We start from the raw sequence: 23,881 nt of genomic DNA, 5'->3' as shown, positions 1-23,881 counted from the left end.
CCCGAACGTCACGCTGCTTCTGCCTTTGCTCCTGAGAGACTGAGACGCTTCCAGGATCTGTAAAGAGCGCAGATTGTACAATAACAATGCAGTCAGTGCAGTTTTGATCAGTTAACGAGGCGACAACTGAGGACATTGTTCGCCATATCAGACGGCATGAATGTAAATTTGCATGCCTCAAAGTCCCATTAAATGGTTTAACCTGCGTCACTGAACCAATGATTTTCCTACGTGGATAAGGAAATTAAACAACCCTTGAACTGAGTCAATCAATCAATCTGACACCTGGAACAAAAAGAGGGATTTGGGGATTTCGAAAAATGCTTTACATACATTTTGCATAGAATTAATAAACAGCAGAGTGCACCCAGACGACCCAGGGATTTATTTTTTTTTTTATGTCGTGGCACCGACACATGAAGTTACAGACAAAACAAGAATCACGTTTCAGAAACATCAGAAAGATTTTAAACAGCTGCTTTCCAAATCCTCAAGTGGAGAAATCCACCCGGAGATCCTCTGAGACGGTTCCGACACAATCCCAAACTCACGCCGTGGCTTCCATCTCGTAGCGTCAGTAAATGTACGCGTTGTTTTGGTTTTTTCCATCACAAACTCTGCTGCGTTTCGTGTTGGTGTCTCGCACGGATTCAGACTCGGTGTGGAAACACCGTCACGCTTGTTAAACGGCAGGTTTTGAGGCCCGGTGATATACTGGAGCTGATGCCTGGAGCCTGTCGGCCTCTGAAGCCATTAGTCGGTCCCGCTCGCTCCGAATATTTGGCTGTTGCCGTGGTAACACCTCTGGAGCAGCTCGCAGTGTTTTCCCTGATTCTGCAGATTCAGAGTAAATGAGCGAGCAGAGACGAAGGCTGTAAATAAAGCAGGGAGGAGGTGGTTTGATCCGACTGCTGTTCACTGGTTTACACCGATCAAAATGGTGTGTGTGTGTGTGTGTGTGTGTGTGTGTGTGTGTGTGTGTGCGTGCACATGACTTCTTCTCCTCACCTTCTTCCTCTCCTCGTTCCCTCCTCCTCTCTTCTCCTTCTCCCCCTCTTCTTGGTGCTCTCCTCCCTCCTCATCTTTTCTCCTCAACCTGCCCCTCTCTTTCTCTCATCCTTTAATCTTTTTTCTCTCTCCTCCTCCTCCTCCTCCCTTGTCCCCTTGCATCCCCCTCCTCCTCTCCTCCTTTCATCTTTTCATATCTTTTATTGTCCTCCTCTCTGCGTCTCTCCCCCTCACGTCCGCTCATCTCCCTTTATTTTCCTCCTCCTCTTCCTTTCTTCTTCCTTCTCGTCTTGTTTTGTAATATTGTTGGTCAGTTTTTGTAAATGTGTCATCTCAACTCTTGTTTTAATTTTGACTTTTAATTTTGGTGTGTGTGTGTGTGTGTATGTGTGTGTGTGTGCGTGTGTGTGTGTGTGTGTGGTGGAGGCAGTTGGTGTAAATGGCATTTTCATGGCAAACAGCTGGACTGGTTTATTTAAACACACTCGTTGGGGGGGGGGGAGTACTGACCTGAGAATGACACCCAGGTTGGGCGGGGCTTAGCAAGTGTTTTACAAGCAGTGGGTTGGTGGTGTGTGTGTGTGTGTGTGTGTGTGTGTGTGTGTGTTTGGTGATTGTGGTTGTGTAGCTGCTTTGTTTAAAACTTCAGCAGAGGCTTCTGACTGTACAGAGAGGAGCAACCCCCCCTGCTTTTCAGAGGGGGGGGGGGCTCAGAGATTGACTTCTGTTTTAGTTTTTTTCATATAAAAAGACTGAGACTTAACATTTTGGCAGTGGTGTAAGAAGCGTTCAGATTTTAGTAAAAGTACTAGTAATGTTGCTGCAGTGAAAGTGTGAGAGTGTGATCAGGAAAAAGCCCTTAAAGCATTAAAGCAGTGCAGCGTCCCTGTGGCTGCTGTGCTGTTATATATTCTATCATCAGGTTATTATTCCTCGTGCATTAATGTAAAGCAGGATGTTGCTGTTGCAGCTGGTGGAGCTGGAGCTCATGTTGAACCGGTTTGTATCGGACTGCAGCTGATGATGCTTTTCATTCTGGATCCATCTGCCGATTCTTTTCTCCGTCGATCGATCGATCGGTTTGGAAAACTGGTGAAAACGGTGAGAAACGCCGTCACGACGACCCAGAGCCCAAAGCGACGCCTTCAGCGTGTCATCGTGTCCAAAGCTCGACGTTATTAACAAACATCACAGTTATTACAGTCGTTCAGAGGAAAAGCAGCAGATCTTCACTTGAAAAATGACTGAAACGATTAATCAGTTATCAAAATATTTTTAAAAATCGATTGTCGATCGACTAATTGATTAATTTATTGTTAATTGTACTAATTGTTTTCGTTGTCCTTGTATAAATTGTTGGGTTGTTTACTTTATAAGACATATGTTATAAACTCTTCACATGTTTTTTTATGTAAAATCTTAATCTGCGAAGTAATTTAAGATGTCAGAATAATGTAGTGGAGTAAAAAGTACAATATTTCCCTCTAAGATGTGGTGGACTGGAAGTATGAAGTAGCATTAAATGAAAATACTCAAGTGAAGTACAAGTACCTCAAAGTTGTACAGTGCCTGAGTGAACGTACTTAGTTTCGTTCCACCGCTGTATTTTGGTTTTAGCCATGAGGTCGACGCCTGGCGGCCGCATCCAGCACCTTCCTCTCAGCCAACACGCTGATGATGATGATGATGATGATGATGATGATGCACAGAGCTGATAGAGAGTCACTCTGGTATCAGACGTATTGACACACAGACCCAAGAACCATGGGAATACAATGAGACCCAGTTCTACGTTCACCCACATGAACTGCTTGTGCTTATGGACAATTCATTTCATGGACATTCTGGTTAAACCAGTGGACAGTCACCACGTCGCTGTGGCGAACAGTTATTAATTGCTGATTTGTGTTTGTCACCACCGTTGTGACCCCTCCTCTTTTGGGAGGTTATGGACTGTGCTGTTTGAAATTATTGTTTGTTGTAAGAGAAAGAACTATTGTGAACATTTATTCAGAAGTGCACTTAAGGTTTAAACACTTGACCTAAATCATAGGAGCTCGATGTTTTTCTTATTCTGCAGACTGGAAATATTTCCCACCGTCACCGTTAATACATGCCACTTCAACTTAAACACTTTGTTTCCGTGTGTTATTATTATTACCACTGTTCTCCCGCCTCCCAGAGAGCCGTTTCCTAATCTTCTGGTCTAGCCTAACGAACTCCAAAAACCCCTTTTCCCAGCGGCATATCCCGCGTGTATATGCTACAGCTGAATGTAGTTTAGGCCTGGGTTCGGTTTCGGTAACAAGAGCCGAGTGGACCTCTGCCCCGGCTGCTGTTGGCGGTTTCTAAACTTGACCTACTTCATCGCAGGTGATACAGATATGAGATTAGCGAATATTTTAGTCTGAAGTTACAGGTTTTCTACACATTTCTGAAGGTTTGGCAAAGTAAAATGCTAATCTGAGCGTGTTTCCGACGACTACCTCCGTGTGAAGAGATTCGAGAGAACGTGGCAACATGACGTCGTTAACGCAGCTGCAGTAATTCTGACAATAACACAAGATGCATTTCTGTTTTTTAGTGAATGAATGTGTCTCTTCTCAACCGCGTTGATCCTATCGTGTTTTTATCAGCCATTAGTTAGATTCAGCTGACATTAAACAAGGGCCCCTGCTGTGGGCCCCTGCTGTGGGCCCCTGCTGTGGTTATGTACACTCCCGACAACTCTTTAGTTTCTTTATTTGTGGTCTGCTGGAGTGGAGGCGCGTAACAGTGAGTGTTAGCATGAGTGTTAGCATGACATGGATATTTTGTCAACAGTAGAAGAAGTAGCAGGTACTGCACTGCCTTTATTACATAATTCTCTTTTTCAATGTGCAAACTTTTGTACCTCAGCCAAGCGCAAAAACTTCACGTTTGTCTTTCTATACTTTTAAGGACCCTCATTGGCATAATATGTTCCCTGGCCCCTAGCCCTAACTCTAACCATCACAACTAAATGCCTAACCCCGGCCCTTACACTAACCCTAACCTAACCTTAACCATAAAAGCAAGTCTTAACCTTCAAACAGTCTTTTGAAGTAGTGAGGACCGGCCGAAATGTCCTCACAGCGACAGTTTAAAACTGAAACTGGTCCTCAATGAAACCCAGCTTTGTCACTGAGCAGTTTATGGGTCGTCTGGCTGCAGAAGAATGAGCCTCAGTGTTATGGGGGGGGGGGCAGCCGATGGTCGATGTCTTTGTGCAGCATGTATGTGTGTGTGTGTGTTTGTGTTTAGGGGTTGACAGCTGTAAACTCGGTCTCACGGTGTGAAGGGGTCATGAATAGGTGAAGACTCTCTGATGGAGGCTAAAAAACAGAGGTTAGCATTGTGTGTGTTTCCCGCCTCAGAGTTGCAGCAGTGAACTTGGGATTGTTGCTCTATCGCCATCAGAAAATTCAAATGAACGACATTTAATGAACGATCCACAGTTCTGTGTTTAAACTGAATTATCAAGCCAGAAATGCTGTGTATCTAGGGAAAGGAGTGATGTATTCCCGTAATAATTGTGCCCCCCCCGTCACAGGTTATAGTGTGGACATGAACTGTGAACAGTTCAGCCAAAGAGTTTCATTTGAAGGTTTTCTTGAGGCCCCAAAGAGGTGAAAATATCCAGTATTAACACGAAGAAACCCCCCCCCCACACGCACACAAAAGTCAGAAAAAACCATAATACACATAATTTTGTGTAGCAGAAATATATTCTTCTTTCTTTAATCATCCTGTGACACGTCATCCTCATCATGGGACCCTCAGGAACCACTGTCCTCCTGTCTGCGCTGTAGCGTTTGAGAAATGTGGTTTTTTTTAAGAGATTGTTACAAACTGAAGCCAGTAGCTCAGTAGTATTTAGTATTTTTGGAAGAGCGTTTTCTTCTGAAGAGCGTGGGACAGCATTTAGAGCATCACGTGGCGCTAAAGTGATCAATCCTCTGAATCCAGAGGGGTTCGATCCTTTGAGTGTTATCAGCTGTTCATCGATATCAGACCAGGCGATGTCAGACGTCTTACTGAAAGTAGTTTCTGTGCAGCTTCAGTCGGTGACACAGTTCAGCTTCCTGTTGGAGCTGAAGCAGATCCTGCTTTACTCTCCTCTAAAAATTCTATCTTACCCTTCCTCCCCCTCCTCCTCCTCCTCCTCCTCCTCCTCCTCCTGCTTGCCTTTTTTTACTCCCTGAAAAGACTGCTGTGGCTTTTGTTTTCCTGAAAAGGAAACAGGGTCGTCCCCCGCTTTTTTTTTTTTTTTTTTTACCCCCTCTCCTCCCTCTTTTCCGAACAAGTTGAAATGGAACCATCCCACCCGGGGGGTGAGGAGGTGGGGTGAGGGTGGGGAGGTGGTTGTAGGGGACATAAATCAAGTGGGAAACCACAGAGCTTTCACTCCGGGGCGGGTCAGGAGGGGTCGACGGGCGGTTCAGAAGGTTTTAAGTTGAGGAAGACCAGAGCACTCCTCTGCAGAGGGGGGGCGGCAGGGGGAATATGGGGAAATAAGGGGGGGGGGGTCACAGAAGGCGCCAGGTCATAGGTCACGCATACCAGGATGATGGCTTTCAAGAGTGTACTTAGAAGGGGACATGTATGAATGCACCGCCGCTGCAGCCCCCGGAGCCCGAAGCCTGACGCCATCACAGACTTCACCCTCGGGCTTCAGTGCAGTTAACACTTTCTGTCACTGTATTAATCTGGTTAACAAGCAACGTATTAATCCCTGTATTAGCTGCGGAAAAATAATGTAAACACATTAATAAATGCAACAGTGCTGAAATGTGACTAGCAGTTGGCCAAGCTCCAGGAACTCCTCAGTGACAAACAGCTTAATTTCATTTGATTTGGCAAATTTATTTGAACTGAAAATAAATCAGAACTTAACTTGAACCAGATTATTTTAGCTGTTAAACTGATCCTTTAGCTAACCTGAACCAAACCTGACTTTTAGCTGACGGAAATCTAAGTTTAAGCTGCTGAACCGAACCACTGGCCAGTGAAAACCAAACCGTTTTAGCCGCTGAACTGAACTGAGCTTCCTGAAGCCAAAGTTTTTTAGCTGTTAAACAGAATTAACCAAACTGCATTAGCTGGTAAACTGGACCAAAGTTTTATAGGCTAAACAAAACGGTTCGCTTCTTGCTGTTAATCTTTGTTTCATATCAGTTACTCCATTAACTTGGAAATTTTGGTTATTTTTGCATCAAACAAACTGAAACTTTGACGCAGCATTGCAAAATCTTTGTATTTTCATCCAATTGGTCCAAAAAAAAGGGCAATTTTCTTACAAACTTCAGGTCAGATCATTCTGAATCTTAACATTGTTTCCACAGCCCACAGTCTATAATCGTTATTTTGCACAGATTTCCCACTGAACTGATAGATGTGGACATTGTAGGGTAACTAGGCCATTGTGTGTTATGAGTTTTTTCCAGTCAGGCTCAGAAAATAAGAAAGAGGACATTACATATCAGAGAAACAAGCTCTTCTGTGTGCGTGAGGTGTTTGATGTCCCACGGTGAAGCAGAGAGGAAGTGGAGGTTTCTCTGCAACGTTGAAATCATACAGGCCTGCTGCTGGCCCACCTCATTTATAAACGCCCACTGTGTCTTTCCCTCCTTCTCCTCCCTCCTCCTGTTTCTCTCCTCTTCCCCCTCTTCTTTTTCTCAGGTTCATCAACGCGAGGCGGCGGATCGTTCAGCCCATGATCGACCAGTCGAACCGAGCAGGCAAGTTATACATATTTTATATTTACGCTGGAGTCCAGATCTGCCTCCAGTCAGGGCTCCAGCAGAAAGCTTTATTCCTATATCAGCCTCTAGTCCTGATAGTAATTCCATTTAGTTTGGAGGCTTCAGGCAAACATTAAACTCGTGATAAATCTCTTATTCTTCCCACAACTGTAATTAATTTATGTTCTTTCAAAAAGGCCACACTAATGCAGAACATTTTGAAAGCACATGCTTTTCTCTCTATGTTTGGCCTCCTATTCCACCTGTTTTTGTTAATTAAAGCTTTGTTTTGTCACATATTAATGCATGATAATGTTGGGAGCAATGAAAACACTTCCTTCGTTCCAGGAAAGTCAAACGTTTGGGATTTGATAGTTAGAAAGATAGGAAAGCAAATTAAACCCAGAAGGACAGAAGACCAAACGTAGATACTGTGACCGTAGAAGCTTCTTGTATTGATAAAGTTGCTGTTTGGCAGCAAGTCTCGAGTCTCAGATCTCAAGGTTTTCTCGCAGTAACTCGCATCCCACATAGCCTAATGCTACACTCCACTGTAGCCGCCTCTCTGGAGTGACAAGCTGTGTTTTAATGTTAAAGCAGTAACATTATTAAATGGCAGCGTACAGCTTTACCGTGATTTTTCCATTCATGGTCTCAAGCACAAAATGCTTTCATGCGTGTGTCGCTAGTTTACTCCAGTTTGCATTAACTGATCATTGAGTTTACTGATGACAACAACAACAGGGCATGCAATAGATCCGAGTGCATTTCACTAACGCCACCCCGCTGGGGGGTTTTCACATGTTGGAAAAGTGCTTTAAATTTTGAACGAAAAGTGAATTCTGCCAAATTTTAGCCGCTGTTCGGCCAAACCGGTTTTTGCCTCCTGAATAGCAAAGAGGAAATATATCACCATGATAAGTATTTGAATCCTACATTTGCTTTTATAGCTAAAGGAGTTTTTTATCCTGCGTAGCTGAAATGTCACGCAGCGCCGCAGAGTTTTGTGAACTTTATATCAGTAAAAGCTAGAAATCTTCGAGTCAAGGACACGTTGCATTATTATGATCTATTAAATTACTGCCCCTGTAAGAGCTTAAATGAGTATGTTAGCATGCACGTTAGTATCCTGGCTTTGATCCTTTCCGAAACAGAGACAAACCTGTTTATTCGTATCCCTGCATGCAGGACTCTAACAGTACCCGGGCTTTCTGGTGGTCTGCGTGGGTGCAGGTGTGTCCTTGACGCTCACTTCTGTACCAGCTGAGTGACCTCAGCAGCTGAGGATGAACTCACTTTACTGTCTGGGTGCCTGGACTCTGCTGCATTTACGTTTCTGCTGGATTTGGCTTCTTTTATCTATCTAAACGGAAGACGAGATTAACAGTAGAATGTATCCTCTTTATTATCAGTGTCCTGACTTTTATGTCAGCACGTAGACCATTATTACATCATTTATCCAGATATTTTCTGTTTTACTGACGAACTACGATGTCATTTGAGCTGAGGACACAAGTGCAAACATGCGTTTACGCGCCGCAGTATTCCGGTTTCTGTTGGAGTTCTGGTCAAACATGGATAAGGGTTTATCCAAATTTCTGAAACCAGGATATAATGTCTTCATGTGCAAAAAACCGGGATACTCCAAAAACCTGATTACAACTAGAATCCTAAGTGTGCATGTAAACAGAGTAAAAAAGCAGCCTGAATTTGAGCAGTAAGACACTAAAAAGTCTCACTGGTGAACTTCCCCCCGCTTACTGTGTCTTTTGGCTCCTCAGTTTGTTAAAGCGAACAGAGAGGCTTAAACTCCAGGATTGAAAGGCCTCTAAACCCCAGCAGGATTAGCTCCAGACAAAGACGCTAATCGCTTTGACTGACCACTCCATTGAACATTTTAACCTGGGATTAAAACAAATAGGAGCCTGGCTAAAGCGGGGCTAGAGTACCACTAGCCTTTTGGCCCCTAAGCTTTGTTAGCATTAACCCCGGGGCTGACTTCCACACAAAAGCATTGATACACTGCTGAATGACAGCGATGAGAAACTGTTAAAGACTTGAGTCCTGGGAATGTGACTATGTAGATTGAAAAACTTCCCTCACTTCCCCTCAGGATGAAACTTTACCAAGCTGATTTCCCCACGAGGATGAATACATTTCATTTAAAGTCATCTCATCTTTGATTAATGACCTACTCCCCCCCTCCTCTTTTCCTCCCTCCAAAGATACAAGATGGAGAAAAAAAAGGAAATATACGTGATCATAAACAAGTGTAGAGAGAGCAGGAGTGTATTTAAACTGGTACTATTAGATTTAAATGCAGAAATATAATAAATGACATGAGCTACAGCATTGTTACACAGCAGAACATACTGAGAGACAAAATCCAGAATGCAACCGTTTGCCAAAACTGTTAAACCTGCAGCCTTTTGTTTTGGTGGTTTCTGTTGACATATTGTTTGTCTTTTGGGTTAATTCTTCAGACAAAATACTTTCCTACGAACACATGACCAGTAACCAACAGCGTGTCAGTCCGTCTCTCAGTACTGTCTGACTTCCTGTCTGCGGCTCTCAGCTCCGAGCCCATTGGTTCCTGCTGAAGATGTAAATCTTTAAAAACACCTCACAGATCTGTAGTTTCATGTTTAAAAAGGCTCAGTAGTTTCCTCAAACGGCTGCTCGCTGTAGTTTTTATCAAACAGGAGGAAACCGTGCATCTGTTGGGGTCTATTTCCAGCGGCGGATGAATCCACATGTGGTGCTGTAGTGAGTGTTTGGGGCAGCAGGACGGTGTGTGTGGGGCTGAGTCAGAATAAACTACAGTGTGTGTGTTCATGGTGATGAAGGAACATGTCACCCAGTGCAACAGAGCGGCTCGCTGATGTGTTTTAACAGTTTCTGGACAACAATGGAGGAAGAAGATCCATCAGGCTGTGATTCACACACACACACACACACCTGTTAGCAGAGACGTTCATGATGGTTTGAGTCTTTTCATTGGATTTGTTGACAGTAAGAAAGATATAGAATATCACCAGACTTATCTTTCCACTCTCATCATCCTTCCTTTAATGTCTTGCCCTCCCCGTCCTTTCTTTCATCCCCGTCCCCAACAGTCCTGTTGTAAACAGTATGGTCTGTGGAGTGGGTCGAAAGGTCAGAGGTCAGAGGTCAGAAACGGCCTTGACTTGCTGCAGCAGCTTCGACAAAAGGCTGCAGCACAATATTAATCCGCCGAAATACACTATGAGGCTGAAGTCGGTCTTTTATTAACATACTAACAGTATAAAACCCTGCTTTAGTTCACCGAGAGGCTGAAACGCACAATATCATATGAAGTGTTGGAAAAACAAACAACAAGCTGATCATTTAGCTACTTTTAGAGTCATACTAACAGTCAGGATGTTACATAGGCTAGAGGAAGGGTCAGGGGGTCAAAGTCATTGTTCTTCATCCTCTGGGGAGCAGGAAAAGCCACAGCAAAGGTCAAGTGAATGTGGCCAGTAGTTGTTGAGTAGCTGATGGACAGACTGACGCTGACGTCCTCAGGACGCAGAGCCTGATCTCTTCGTGAAGGAATAGTTGTGAGATAGACAGCAGCTGTCAAACCGTCCTCACAGCGAGAATGTGAGAGTGATGTCATCACTGTGAGACAGCAGGCAGCGAGATAATTAAAAAGAGTAATCTCCCCCCGTGTCCGCAGTGAGCCAGCCAGGACCGTACGGCCCAGATGGTCAGCCAATGGGAGGCTTCGTTATGGACGGACAGACGCACATGGGAATCAGACCACCTGGTAAATACACACACACACACACACACACACACACACACCAATTCAGTCTCATAGCTTATGTTGTTGTGGATGCGGTTCTAAATGGGTACATTTTAATAGTTTTTTATTTAGAAAATATTTGAGAGCATTATTAAAGTACTGCATTGAATCAAAATTAAACAATAATAAAAGTTTATAGCTGCGCTAACTGTCCCGTGAGGCTGTAATGATCATCGCACGCCAGAAAACAAAATGTCGGATGGATGAAAAAGGAAACATCTTTCCGTCGATAAATGTAAAAAAAAAAAAAGCAAAGTTTGTCCTGAGGGCAGCACCAGAGGGACGGCGATGCTGTCATGTAAATCAGAGGGTTTATCCTCTTAGGACATCTCAGACTCAGCTGTCAGGCTCGGCTCTGCGCGCTCAGACTTCCCTCGGCTGTCATCAGTCTGAAGCGAGGTCACGTTAGCGCTCGCCTCAGAGCCGGCTCACTGACATGCCTGCAGTTAGTACGTAAACATGTTACACGTTAGCAGCCGCTGGATGTCACTCAACATGCCAACATTCAGCCTGGATACTCATTATTGTTGTTACAGCTGATTGATTACCTTGAAATCAAAACTGAAATAAAAAAACGTAACGTACATCCTGATGCATGAATAAGACTTGAGGATACAGACGTTTTCATGATTTAACTGCGTGAGGTTTACGTGTTTGTCCTGCAGGTCCTATGGGTGGTGTTGGGATGGGGATGGGCGTGGAGGGACAGTGGCACTACATGTAGCACCACCAACACCCCCCTGCAGCTGGAGGACCTGCCCAGCGGCCCAGGAAACCACCGTGAGTAACCCCAGTCAGGCGTTTAAAGGGCCAGTTCACCCGAATAACAAAAAATACGTTATTTTCCCCCATGTGCTTCTAGTTGTATGTAGCCATGCAGATTTTCTGTCTCTGCCTCAATACAATGGATGTGAATGTAGTTTAGTTTGTGGCGCTCAGAGCGTTCAGAGCATCTCTTTCCCCATTAGTCAGGAGAATCCAGGTCCAGAGCAGGTCTGGAACTTCTTCCTACCAAAGAAAGAGTCACGGTTCATTCGTAATTTGGGTGAACTGACTCTTTAACCATTTGAACCTGAGTGACGTTTCAAAACTCGCACCCCTTCTGCTCACACTGATAACTCTTTCCACTGACTGTGACATCGTTGATATCACAGTCCTTATAACTTTATCTTGCCCTGTAAACATCGTATTTAGGCGTTTTCTTCAGTATCAAAAGCAATCCAGGTAACATTGCTGTCTGTCTCCGTGGTTACAGCGCAGACAGGAACTGTTAGTCGACTTTTCGTGGTGCAGGTTCACCAAAATGTAAATATAAGATAAAAACAGTGGGGCTCAAGGTGTAGTCCGCTCCTAACTCACTGCCTCCACAGCAGCAAAACCCTCTCATCACAAGCTTTCAGTCGTATCGCACGATCTTTCTCGTGTTCACATTTCGGTTTTTCTGAGCATTCGAAGGACTTCTCGTCCACGTTGGCCTAAAGGTTGAAACTGTGTGCTGAAAACCCGCGGACATGTAGTCAGAAGTTGGGTAAAACTTTTTTTTGTTTCATAAAAACATGTATAGGTACACACTCACCTACGAAACATCTCTCTTATCCTATCCCCACCTCCTCTCTGCTCCTCCTCACCAATTAAAGCCATTTCCGTCTGATTTAAAGGTCGATTAATCCTCTGAGATCCTCTCCATATTCTGTCTAACGAACTGATCATTAGCGAGAGACGCTCTCATCTCTTTATTTGATTACACAGAGTCCAATTACTCCGTAAGCAGTTTTCATTATTAAGCTGGAGGGGTGGGGGTGGGGGGGGGTTAAGAGATTTAGAGGATGTTAATGTGTAGAAAGGAAGTGTAGAGGAGTTAGAAATGGGGGAGGCGGGGGTGAGGAGGGATTTCCCTAAAATGTGGTCAGTCAGACGGCAACATCACTCAGACCAAAGACAATTAAAGAGTCTTCAGAAGAAGCGTTAGTCTTTCGTCCCTCTGCCAGTACTGAGCTTCTGGCTCTCGGGAAACAATACACCTGTCAGCTGGGATCTGATGCAACCATGCATGCAGCCGCAACACGCACGCGCACACACACACACACACACACACACACACACACGAGGAAATGACCACTCAACAGCCATTTGGCCCCTTTTTTCCCCATTTGCTTATTCTGGAAAATGATTCCAAACTGGATCCTAAATTATAAACTTTGACCCTCTAAAACGGTCACACCAGCATTTAAAACAGCGCTTTTTATTTTTATTTTATTTCAGTAGAATTAGCAGATTTGCTCAAGTATAAACCGCCCAATAAAAAAGGAATAGTTTGCCGACAGTTACGAGTCAATGGCACAAATATGTCTTCTGAACAAACCGCGTAAGCTTATTGTCCTGTTAGGGCCCGAGCTAACTAGCTTGCTGACTGACAGTTAGAAAGCTACCGTAGCTCTTCAGTAACTCTTTATTGGACGCAGTTATGTACAGTCCCGAGACCAAACTGCCAGGGAGGAGTAAACGGGAAAGTGCCGAGCAAATAAAAAGAAGCTTAGAGAGATATTGTGACTGAGTAGCGCTAGTGTTAGCGGTGGTTAGCTCGCCGGCTACAGAGAAGTTTCTCCTCTCCAGTTCAGTTTGTCTTCTTTTTCTTTTAAGGCTACTTCCTGTTGACATGCCACCTTCTGTTTTCTCTGCAGGACTCTATCAGCAGTGTCTGCAGACCTCCTTGGCAGGTGTGGAGGAGGACCCCATGCCTTCTCACCTGTAACACCCCCCCCCCAGCACCACCCCTCTGGGCATCTACCTGGCCTGATAAGGAAAACACCTGACAGCCGGCGTCTCCGTGGCCTCCGGAGACGCTTTGTGACTTAAAATCTAACAGCTGAAGCACAAAAACAAAGCGGACGTGGGGACAGATGGGGACAGCTGTGTGTCCGAGCCGGTGACACTTGGGAGGATTTTTCTGGATCAGGACACAAACGTCAGCGTGGCGTCTCTGGATTAGATCATTTCCTGTGATGTCAGCAGCCCAGAATGTCGTCCAGTAGGTTTTAGCCCTCTGTTCCTCTCTGGACTTCAACTACGGAAGCCTCAAGTGGACATTTTGACACCAGCAGAGCATCCTCCCCCTCCTCTCCTCCTCTCCAGCAGTTGAACACATGAAGCTGATGTCTGTATTTCCTGAGGCGTTCTTTTGAAACAGGACGCGTCTACAAACTATTTTTCAAGAGAGCGAAGCGCTGAAAAATGGACGGCAGAGGTCACGTGACTGAGCGCTGTTTGCCGTGGACTCTCAGAGGACGAGAGACAAGTCGTTACAAGTGCTCTGCTGCTGCCTTTTGCATAATATACTGTTTTAAAGGAAAGGACTTGTACCGTTTCACTTTTCACACTATGTGTGTTCGTCTTTTTTCATAGACTTCCTTCTTCCCTCGAGCCCCACAAACCTTTGAGTTCTAAAATAAAAAAGTTCAGCAAATTTGTTCCTCGATTCGTGAAAGTATTTTATTATTGACACCTGGGGGGGGTTTGGCTCTTCGTAGATTTGAACAAACTGCTGTCAAACTCTACAGAAGGTACTTGAGGTCACTTTACAGGTTCACACACTTTACCTGTGTATTCCCATTTTGGGAAATTTTCCACCACATTCCAGAGGCAAAATATTTACTTTTTACTCAACTACATTTATTTGACAGCTGGAGTTACTGGTTACTTTGGAGATTAAGATTTTATATATTTAAAATATGAGATGGGCTCATACAATATATCCGATATCATCTTATTTTACAGGTCCTTTACTTTTCTACTAATTTCCTGGAAATTTTCAAAATAATTTCCCAGGAAGAAGCTGGTTTATAACTATTAATTATTACAACATTTCCTGGAAAGGGTTATGTGATTTGGTAATATAATTATAAGGGAAACGGAGAAAGTTTTAAGTCGGTACTGTCGGTAAACACTTGCTCATCATTATTATAGTATTTTTCTTTAAGAATGATCCTAATACGCTAACGTGCTGTTCAACACACGAAACTCCAATGTGCACGGCGACAGCAGGGCGGACACGTGCACACTTGAAGGCGTCACGCGGTCCTAAATCTTGGGCTGCACATGCAGCAGATGATGAAGTTTACGTCAGTAGGACCCTGCTGAGTCAGAAAGCATTTGTGCTTAAATGTTTTCAGTGTGGTTGCGGACGATGAACTTTGCAAACTACGGAGGACGCTGCTAAAAGCCACCACCAACTGTTTTCCGTCTAACTACTAGATCAATTTCTAAAAACTCAAATACACTGAGCCGGTACTACTACTGTCACCCATCTTTCATCGGATGAACACAGCAGCCGGCTCGCTCGGCCTTTTCTGGCGCCCAACCTGCCGTCCAGTTTGATTTAAAATAATCTCCCACAGCAAACCGTCGCTTCGCGCAGCGTACGTGCAGACCTGAGAGAAGTTTTCTGGTCTTACGTCCGGCAGAGCGGCGCACTCTGATGCAGCTCTTCCCCCTGGAATTCAACTGAGGAGGGAAAAAAAAGGTGATTTACGTAAATCTGCTCCAAACTCTTAAATGGAGAGATTAGTTCCCCCTCACGCTCCAGTTGGCCCCCTCAATGGATGTTCTCTCCCAATCCGCTGGGAGTTTGCTAGATACACCTCATTTCAAAGCTGCAGGCCACAAAAGAGATCATTTATCTTTCTCTTCAAATCAATTACTAATTTGGAGTAGGGAGCTGAGGAGAGTGCAGATATTCAGCCTGGGTTTCTGACTCGTTCGGCGGCTGCAGGGAACAGAACTTGTTCGCTTGAGTTTAATGGTCCTGGTGGCGTTTTTCAACCAACTGGAGATTATTTTTGCAGCAGAAAACACGAGTGCTAAAGCAAACATGCGTCCTCGGTGCTGCTCCTCTCCCTCTGCTTCACTCTGAGCTGACTGACAGGCGGCAGCTTTAACTCCCATGTTTGACTGCCCTCTTTAGGGGATTGTGGAAACTGCCTTCATCTCCTGTTTTTAAAGCTAAACGTGTGATCAGCCAGTCAGCAGATGAGTGGCCGTCAAAGAATCAAACGCGCTCACTTAAAAATGCAAAAAGATAAGATTGAAAAAGAAACACCATGATGAAGTGAAGAGAGCCTCCGGAGACTGTGGCTGGTGCGACAACAACAACAAAATAAACAGGAAATCATATTTGAGAAGGATTTTTAAATGTTTGGAGCTGTAATTTCCCACAGACGACTCGGGCAGTGAACGCAATGTGTGCAGGCTGGTAATTTATTACGATTAGTACTACTATTTTTCAAACACACACACACAAAAAAAAACACACAAGTATCGAAAATTCAAGGCATGTGTGACAAGAAGATTTTCATAACGTTTAATGGCGGGGTCAAAGGTCATCTCACTGATCACTAACAGGAGTCCAAAATGACGATTTACAATTCAGGTCGTTACTTACTGACTGCCATGAGATCGCTCTTTACTTTTATTTGAATGTCTGAAATCTGAGTGTAAATGTTTGCTCTATAAAGGGTAAGTCTGCTTTCTGCTAACAATCCCACAATGCAACATGTCGAATTTATGGATCAAAGCTACACCTGTCACTGAAGACTAAATCTATATCTGTTGTTTTAGCTTTTTTCAGTTTGTCTGGTTTCAATGTTCTGTTAACAACTGGTTTTAAACTGGTTTTTAACTGTTTGCAAAATGAAATTTTAGATTCAGATCTTCTAATCTGAGAGTGAATAATTAACTTCTTCTTCTGCTAAAATAACTTTTTGATACTAAACTTCCTCATCCATCACAGTTCCTCATGATTTCTCCCTGAATCTGCCTCTTTTCTGTTCGTTTTCTTTCTCTTGACCAGAAGCGTTTGTTCCTCAGAGCACTCAGTCCAACTTGCATTTGATCGAACCAATTAGATTTTTCTCAAACTTTCCGATATCTTAAGTAAATAGCTGGTTTGGCTTTAGTTTGACAACAAAACGTAACAATAGAAAGAGGAAAAATAGCTGATGACAATTTTGTGTTAAAATTATTAACGGAAATAAACTGGGAATAAAATCTGATGTGAAATGTTCTGATAATGTTGCTGCAAATCACATCAGTTTCTATTAGTATCAGATACGGTTTACATCCTACAACAGATATGAATACGAAAAAAGAATAAATACATACGTAAACAGCAGTTAACACTCGGCTCATCTGTGGATGTGCACATGAGCGTATGTATGAAAGTTTCTGCGTGTTCTTGCGGAGCTGTAGAAGCTCTGCCTCTGTGCTTCTTTTAGTTATAGTCCAGTTAGTTCAGTTGTGTTAGTCATTTAACGTCTCTCTCTTTCGCCATTTTGAGCCTTTTTTGTAGTCGTTTAACGTCTAGTTTTGTCTCTTTGTGGTTGTCGTGTGTCTCTGGTCCAGGGGCCCCCGTGCCTGAACCTGGTAGGCCTGTTCCGTAATCCATCCAGGATACTAACAAGCCAACTACCTGTCACCTTCGGACACCAGCGGTGGCCAACCAACCGTGCCCCCCCCCCCAAGGCCACGATATTCCGTGTTAAGGTAGTTTGTGTGTGCTCTTGATATATCGAGGTGTCTGTAATCAGTGTCTGTAATCGTCTGTATGCTCTCAGCGGGAAAGAATGCAGCAGACATGTACAGATGTTGATAAACTGGTCCTGAGGAGCGCTTGTGGGCTCTTGTGCCCAGGGGATGACCCTCGCAGAGGTAACGAGGTTTATCTAAACAAACCAACTCGAGTAACGAACGTTAGCCTGAGCAGACCCAAATTCCAAGTAGACATTAATCTGCCTCCTCCAGGTCTGGGCCTGTGACCTGCTGGTCCATCAATACTCCACTTCAAAACAACAGCCGCCATGAGCTCACTCACCTCCTCCTGAATCCCTCTCTGTTCACCGTCTGGATCTGTGGGATCCAGGCGAACCGAACACAAAGTTGGATAATTTATTGCCTTTAATTAAATGCTTGCTTCAGGAGGGATTAAATGTGTTTCCCCATGTGCGGGGGCAAAAGGGGAAGGTATTCAGTGTCGGACAGAGGATCCAAAAGCTCGGGGAGGGGAGGATCATGGTTACCTTGAGAGAGGAAGTGGAGGAGGTGAGGTGGGGGAGCCGAGGGAGGAGGAGGGGGAAGGTCACTTTACTCCAACGGAGAGACATCAAGTCTCAAGTCATCAAGACAGGAAGTCAACCTCGTCTATGAAAGACAATCGTCATCTGTTCACCTGAAAATGCAGGTACTTTAAAGACCGTAGGACTCTGTGGGTTATTATGAGTATTATTAAGGGTTGAAGTAGTAGCAGCAGTACTAGTGGTGGTTTTTACCCCCCCCCTTCCGTTAATAGCTAATATTCAAATTAGCATACAACTATAACATAGTATAAAAACTAATAACATAAAAACAAATAATAATATGGCAAACTGTTTCAAACATAATGACATAAAAAATAACATAAAAATGTAAAATATTAGAAAATGTATAAAAACTTACAAATACAAATGGACAAAATTAATAAATAAAAAAAAAATACAGACATACAAAGGTCAATAGAACAGGTAAATAAAAATGCTAAACTGTGTCACCACAAGGTCTGTTTAGTAACTGTTCTGGAGCTTTCGATCGTATCACAAGATCTTCATCAGTAGATGAAGTTTGCCAGAAAAAAATGGAAATTTTAACATCTACAATTCTATGACAACTGAGCAAACTGTGGTATAATCCAGAGCAGCTGCTAAATGGGCCTTTTTTAATCAAAAAATACAGAAGTGCAGAGCCAAACAACAGGAAATATAATATAAAGAACTGTTTTAAGGTGTTTTTGACTTAAATGTATTTTAAGCAGTTTTGGCGCAGCGAAACTTTAATGAAAAGACGACCACAGAGCAGTCAGGCAGACGCCACCATCAAACTGATTAAAGGTCTCAGTAAAAACACAGTTTGAAAGTCTCCATCCATTTTACCAACGATTCCTCATGTGTTTTCCCGGCCGAAGGTCTCAGGTCAGATTCATTTCTCCAGTTCAGACGAAGGACTAATGACTCACAGTGACATGTAATCTGTAGCTGTGGGGGGAGAGAGTATTAATCAGGTTAATGAGAGTGAGAGCGTTCGCCTGCAGGTCAGTCATTTACCATCGGATTCACTTAGCTTAGCTCGTTAGCGAGGGGCGGGGCCTAAACAGGCTATTTGTCAATAAACACCACATCTGACATCAAGACGCCAAGCTGAGGGAGAGTGAGGCCTTCTGTGGATTAACCAACACAGTGCTGCAAGTCTACATTCACAGCAGGGGTGGAAGAAGTATTCAGAAGTAAAAGTACTAACACCACACTGTGAAAATACTCCAGTACAAGTAAAAGTCCTGCATTCAAACCGTGTAAGGCATGTAAGTATTATCAGTTAAATGTACTTAAAGTGTGACAGTAAAACGCTCCTGTCGGTGTTTTATTATATCTGATGTTTCTGGATTCATATTCCTGCTGCATTAATGTGTGTGTTGCATTTTACTGCTGCAGAGCTCATTTGAACTACTTTATACACTGTTGGGTAGTTTCATCTGCAGCAATGCATCATGGTCTATTAGATCATCATACGTTTGTTAAATTACTCAAGTAAAGTACAAATACCTCAAATTAGTAGTTAAAATATCAGTGTTTTCTTTGTTCAAAACATTTCAGTCCCATTGTTCCAAAGCAAGTCAAACTTCCATGAGTCACATTTTCTGAAGTTTGACTGGTGTATAATAATACCTGTGAATGATTTTGCAGCGAACACATTTGCACACTGCATCTCCAACTGATACCTTTCCATGTATCCTCCACAATTATTTGAATTAAGGTCCCTTTCCCAGATCTTTTCTTAATATTTAATCTCAACATTTAAATCATGTCATATATTAGTATTTGACATGATTTTGTCGAAGATGAGGCTGAATCCGAGGCAAATTAACATTTTTTTTCCATTTCACTTAATTCATTCACCTTAACTTGAACTTTATGCTAATCATAATCCTAAAACTTAAGCCTTAGCCCCGAACCAGCCCTTCAATGAAGTGAGACCAAACAAAATGTCCAAACTCAAATAAGTTCTTAAGAAGATAAAAGTACAAGAACACACACACACACACTGTTCAGGAGCCCTGCATCAGTGAGGGTTGTGTGTATTTGTGTGTTTTGGGGGTCGAGGAGGTTGCTGGCTGATGACATCACCAGTCATGTTAGCGGTGGGTGTGTGATGGTGGGTGAAGGGGGTTGTAGGGGTTTCATGGTGGTGACCTCTTCTGTTTTCGGTAAACCTTCCTCTCTGTGAACATCCATCACGGCAGCAGAGCGTGCAGATGTGTCTGGTGCGGGAGCAAGAAAGTAAATACAGGAAGAAGGTCCTGTCTTCTGGACTAGTGCATATTTCTGTGAGAGAAACATTGCCATGCAATGGCGCCGTGCATTTGCATCTAAAAGCTACAAACCAAATCATCATCAATCATCAAATCGTTTGAAGACAGCGAGGTGAAGATTCTACGTAGAGAGAAGAGTTGGTTTGAAAGAGGAGTCAAAGAAGCCATTTTTGTGAAAAAAGAAAACCCCTCTTTGAACAGAAATGGTGGTCTGAGATTCAACTTGCCAACCGTTTACCACAGTGTGTTAACACCGTGGTCAAGCCAATCACATGCTAGTCAGGTACTTAACAGTGATGAGGGAGGTGCAGCCAGAAAACAATAAGCCTGATTACTGATTACTGGGCCATCATGGAAACTATTAGGTCATTTTCAGGTGAAACTAGGCAGGTAAACAGCAGACACTCAGGTAGACTCCTTCCTGAGGGCGGGGCTTAAGTAACACAGAGTAGCTTAAATTTCTGAGTTCTCAGACCATTTTCACAATTGAGAATGACTTCCGGATGGGAGCCGAAACGTCTTGATTCTGAAAACAGCGTCCAGATGACTACGACTGAAACCTTTTCTACGAATGCTATGCAATATAACATGGAGCAACGGCACAGTTGGCAATTGCTCATAACCGTGGTAATTATCTGGGCAATATACCAGCAGAACGCCGAATGCACTTTGAGGAAACGTCTTGAAAATACTAAACTGCTTCGCACTTTGCAAAGAAGACGTGCTGCCTTCAGACAACTGAGCAGAACAAGGGCGCTAATACAGAGCGTGCACAACGACATGCTAACCATCAACATGTTAAACCGCAGACGTGTTCGGTAAGCGTGATATGTTAATGGTAGTTTATGGTAGTTGGGTCGGATCGAGATCGGATCACGTTCCCACCACAAACAAACTGCACCAGAGTTCGTTTGGGACCCCGGACCGAGACCACCTCCTCTCAAGGGTCTCGGTGCGGTTGTTTGGTCCGCACCAGAGTTCGACTAACAGCTTTCACATCGGCCCAAACGAACCGTACTAACCGGGCAAACGCACCAGGGTCCGTTTTAACCGAACCAAATGAGTTAGGTGTATAAGCAGCCTGAGTCTGTGTGGCTCAGATGCAGGTAAAGTAAAGAGCAATCATCAAGAGTGGAATTTAATGAGGATAACTGGCGAGCACCAGTCCATCCTGTAGTCAGCTGGGTTTAGTTGACAGCATGTTGCCAACTTAGCAACTTTTCGCTAGATTTGCAGACTTTTAAGACCCTATAGTGACTTTATTTTAAAGCACCTAGCGACAAACGTTTTGGTCAGACCTTAACTCCTCTCCCTTGAAGAGAATCGCCAATATTTGTCTGTGAATGTGCTCTAATGTGGCTCTCAACAAGGGGGAACAGCAGCACGTTCAGTCGACCAATCATCAGATTTCTACACCCGTTCAATAAACAAGATAAAACACATAAATCAGACAGATTTGGAGTTGGTGGAAGGTGGATTTTGTCATCTTTTGATGAAGCTAAGCTAGCAATTTCCTCCTGCTTCCAGTCTTTGTGCTAAGCTAAGCTAAACACATCCTGGACCTATCTTGACACGACAAACATGGGGATTTTCCCAAAATGTCAAACTGTTCTTTTAATCAACTTACCTAATTAAACTGTAAATGTAGATAAACTGTGTTCATTTAAACCAAGCTGAAAATTACCCTTTTCAATAAACAGTCCTTCATCTGTCCTAAGAGCCCAAGAAGTTAATTTCCATTAACTTTTTACTTCCCTCTGTGGCCTCACATATTCTCCCTCCCCCTCTTCAACCTTTACAAGTTTGTCTATAAAAGTTGTGCAGCTGGAAGTTTTCTGATGCGACTGAAATTTCACTGAATTGGTTTGAATGTCTTGACTCGGGTCAAAATGAAGCCAATTACGTTCGAGGCAGAATAATGTCAGGATTTCATTGCAGCGCAGTGATTGCACGCCGGTTCCCAACAGTCCAGTAAAGTTTGTCAATAAATCCAAACAATCCTCGCTTTTGGAACGGCGAGGGGATTTCTCCGGACTCCATGAGCAGCGTCCTGGGAACGAGTGGAGAATAAGACCAGCGTAGAGCAGCGCTCTTAAAACAGACATTGAACACTTTGGCTTGAAGTACACTGAGATGACACGGGCCAGATAGCGTTGTCATCCTGGGAAGAATGAAGATTTTGGACAACTGGTTTCATTGCTCCATTGCATGTTCAGATACTTTACTCTGAAATGTTGTTTGTCACAGGTCCAGCGTGCTGACAGCTGAGCCTGCAGCAGTTACAGTCTACAAATGAAAGCATTCCTGTGGGAGTTTCAGATTTGGAGAGAAAACAGACTAGCTTGATACATGTTCAAATGCATTATAACGCAATTAGCTCTTGAAAATATTCTGCTTTCAAGATCCATTGTGTTTGGCTCTGAGATTCTTCCGTCCTCTTCTTTGTTTCATTGAATTGAATTGAATGCGTGTCTTGTACTGTTTAATCTCCGAGCCATTAGGGAACAGCTCTGGTTCTCTGTGCCCACAATGACGGAGCCAGTTCTTGTGAAACTCAATATCTCACCACAACAAGGTGATTCTCCACCAAACAGTCGCCGCAGAGAGAGTTACAGACTGGTCCGAGAGCTCTCTGGCACCTCAGGACATGAGGGATCTCTAACCAGTGTGAACGAGGGTGGCCAAAGTGCCCTTTTTAGCCACACTACTGGCAGGGCTCTAGGGATGACAATGTTGACAGGTCAGTCAGTCCACCACTTTGGTCCAGACGGAAATATCTTGACAAATATTGGATGGATTGCCATGAAATTTTGTACAGAAATTCATGTTCCCCAGAGGATGGCTCCCAATGACTTTGGTGATCCCCTGACTTTTGATCAAGCCCCACCATGAGATCAACGTTTTTGTTTTTTTGTGAAATATCTCAACAACTATTGGATGGATTGCCATGAAATTTGGTTCAGACATTCATGTTCCCCTCAGGATGAATTGCAATAACTTTGGTGATCCCTTAACTTTTCATCTGGAGCCATCATCGCGCCAGAATTTTAACTTGTCCAATACTATTTATGACCAAATACCTGCAAAATTAGTTTCAGCTGTACTTTGTGTTTAGTGCTTATTAGCGAATGTTAGCATGTTAACATGCTGCTGTGCCTAAGTACAGCATTGCAGACGGCCCTATTAAGAGATCAGAATCAGAATCAGAAATACTTTATTGATCCCCGAAGGGAAACTCTTTGTTACAGCAGCTCGCCTTTACGTCAGCGCACACAGGAGAAAGTACTAGCAAACAATATAATACACTGTAAAACAGGTCAGAAAATAAATTAAGTACCAGGTGGGTATAAGCATAAAATAAAATAAGTGTGAAGTACCAAGTGGGTTTACCGGTTGATGATGATAATACAGTATAATAATAATACAATGTAATAATATAAGTAATAAGTAGTGGTGCATGTACTATCGAGTTAAGTGTAGCTTATTGAGATTATTAAGATATTGCACAGCAGTAATGGAGGTATATAATATCAATAACAATAAATAGGAAAAACTAAAATAGGAAAACTAAATAATGCACAGACCAAAATGCTCATGAACTTTTGCTTTTGTAAATTACTTGGCTTGTTGGTTGTTATTTGTAGCTACAGGCTATTTTTGGTAAGAGAGAGAAAATGATTAAGAGAGGAAGTCAGAAGCCTCATTGATTAGCTATAACGACCAGCACAAGCAGCGACCTTGAAATCCGTGAGATAGATAGTGAGATACAGTTGAAAGCTCCGGGAAAAGCTAGTAAGTGTACTTTACAGTGGAATTGCTTTTTAAAACTACTGTTTCCAAAGTAAAGAATGAACTGTGGAAAGGTGGACTCCACCACTAACAATGAAAACT

At 43.3% G+C, this 23,881-nt stretch overlaps 1 protein-coding gene and 1 long non-coding RNA gene across 2 annotated transcripts in view; one reads left to right on the top strand and one right to left on the bottom strand.

Moving 5' to 3' along the window:
• Positions 1–14,065, top strand: part of meis1a (Meis homeobox 1 a) — a 50,574-nt gene extending 36,509 nt beyond the window's left edge. The window contains exons 10-13 of the mRNA XM_044189438.1: positions 6,709–6,767; positions 10,474–10,563; positions 11,268–11,382; positions 13,284–14,065. Coding sequence (XP_044045373.1) covers positions 6,709–6,767; positions 10,474–10,563; positions 11,268–11,326 — 208 coding nt within the window. The 3' untranslated portion in view covers positions 11,327–11,382; positions 13,284–14,065. The remainder of the gene's footprint in view (positions 1–6,708; positions 6,768–10,473; positions 10,564–11,267; positions 11,383–13,283) is intronic.
• LOC122873106 lies at positions 363–1,041 on the bottom strand. Its single transcript, XR_006377359.1, has 2 exons — positions 1,009–1,041; positions 363–872 (listed from the first exon to the last, which is right to left on the bottom strand). It is a non-coding gene; the product is annotated as an uncharacterized LOC122873106 (long non-coding RNA).
• Positions 14,066–23,881: the final 9,816 nt, after the last annotated feature.

This window comes from Siniperca chuatsi, linkage group LG3 (genome assembly GCF_020085105.1).
Source record: "Siniperca chuatsi isolate FFG_IHB_CAS linkage group LG3, ASM2008510v1, whole genome shotgun sequence".
Classification (NCBI taxonomy): domain Eukaryota; kingdom Metazoa; phylum Chordata; class Actinopteri; order Centrarchiformes; family Sinipercidae; genus Siniperca; species Siniperca chuatsi.
This window is presented reverse-complemented; position numbering and strand designations above follow the sequence as displayed.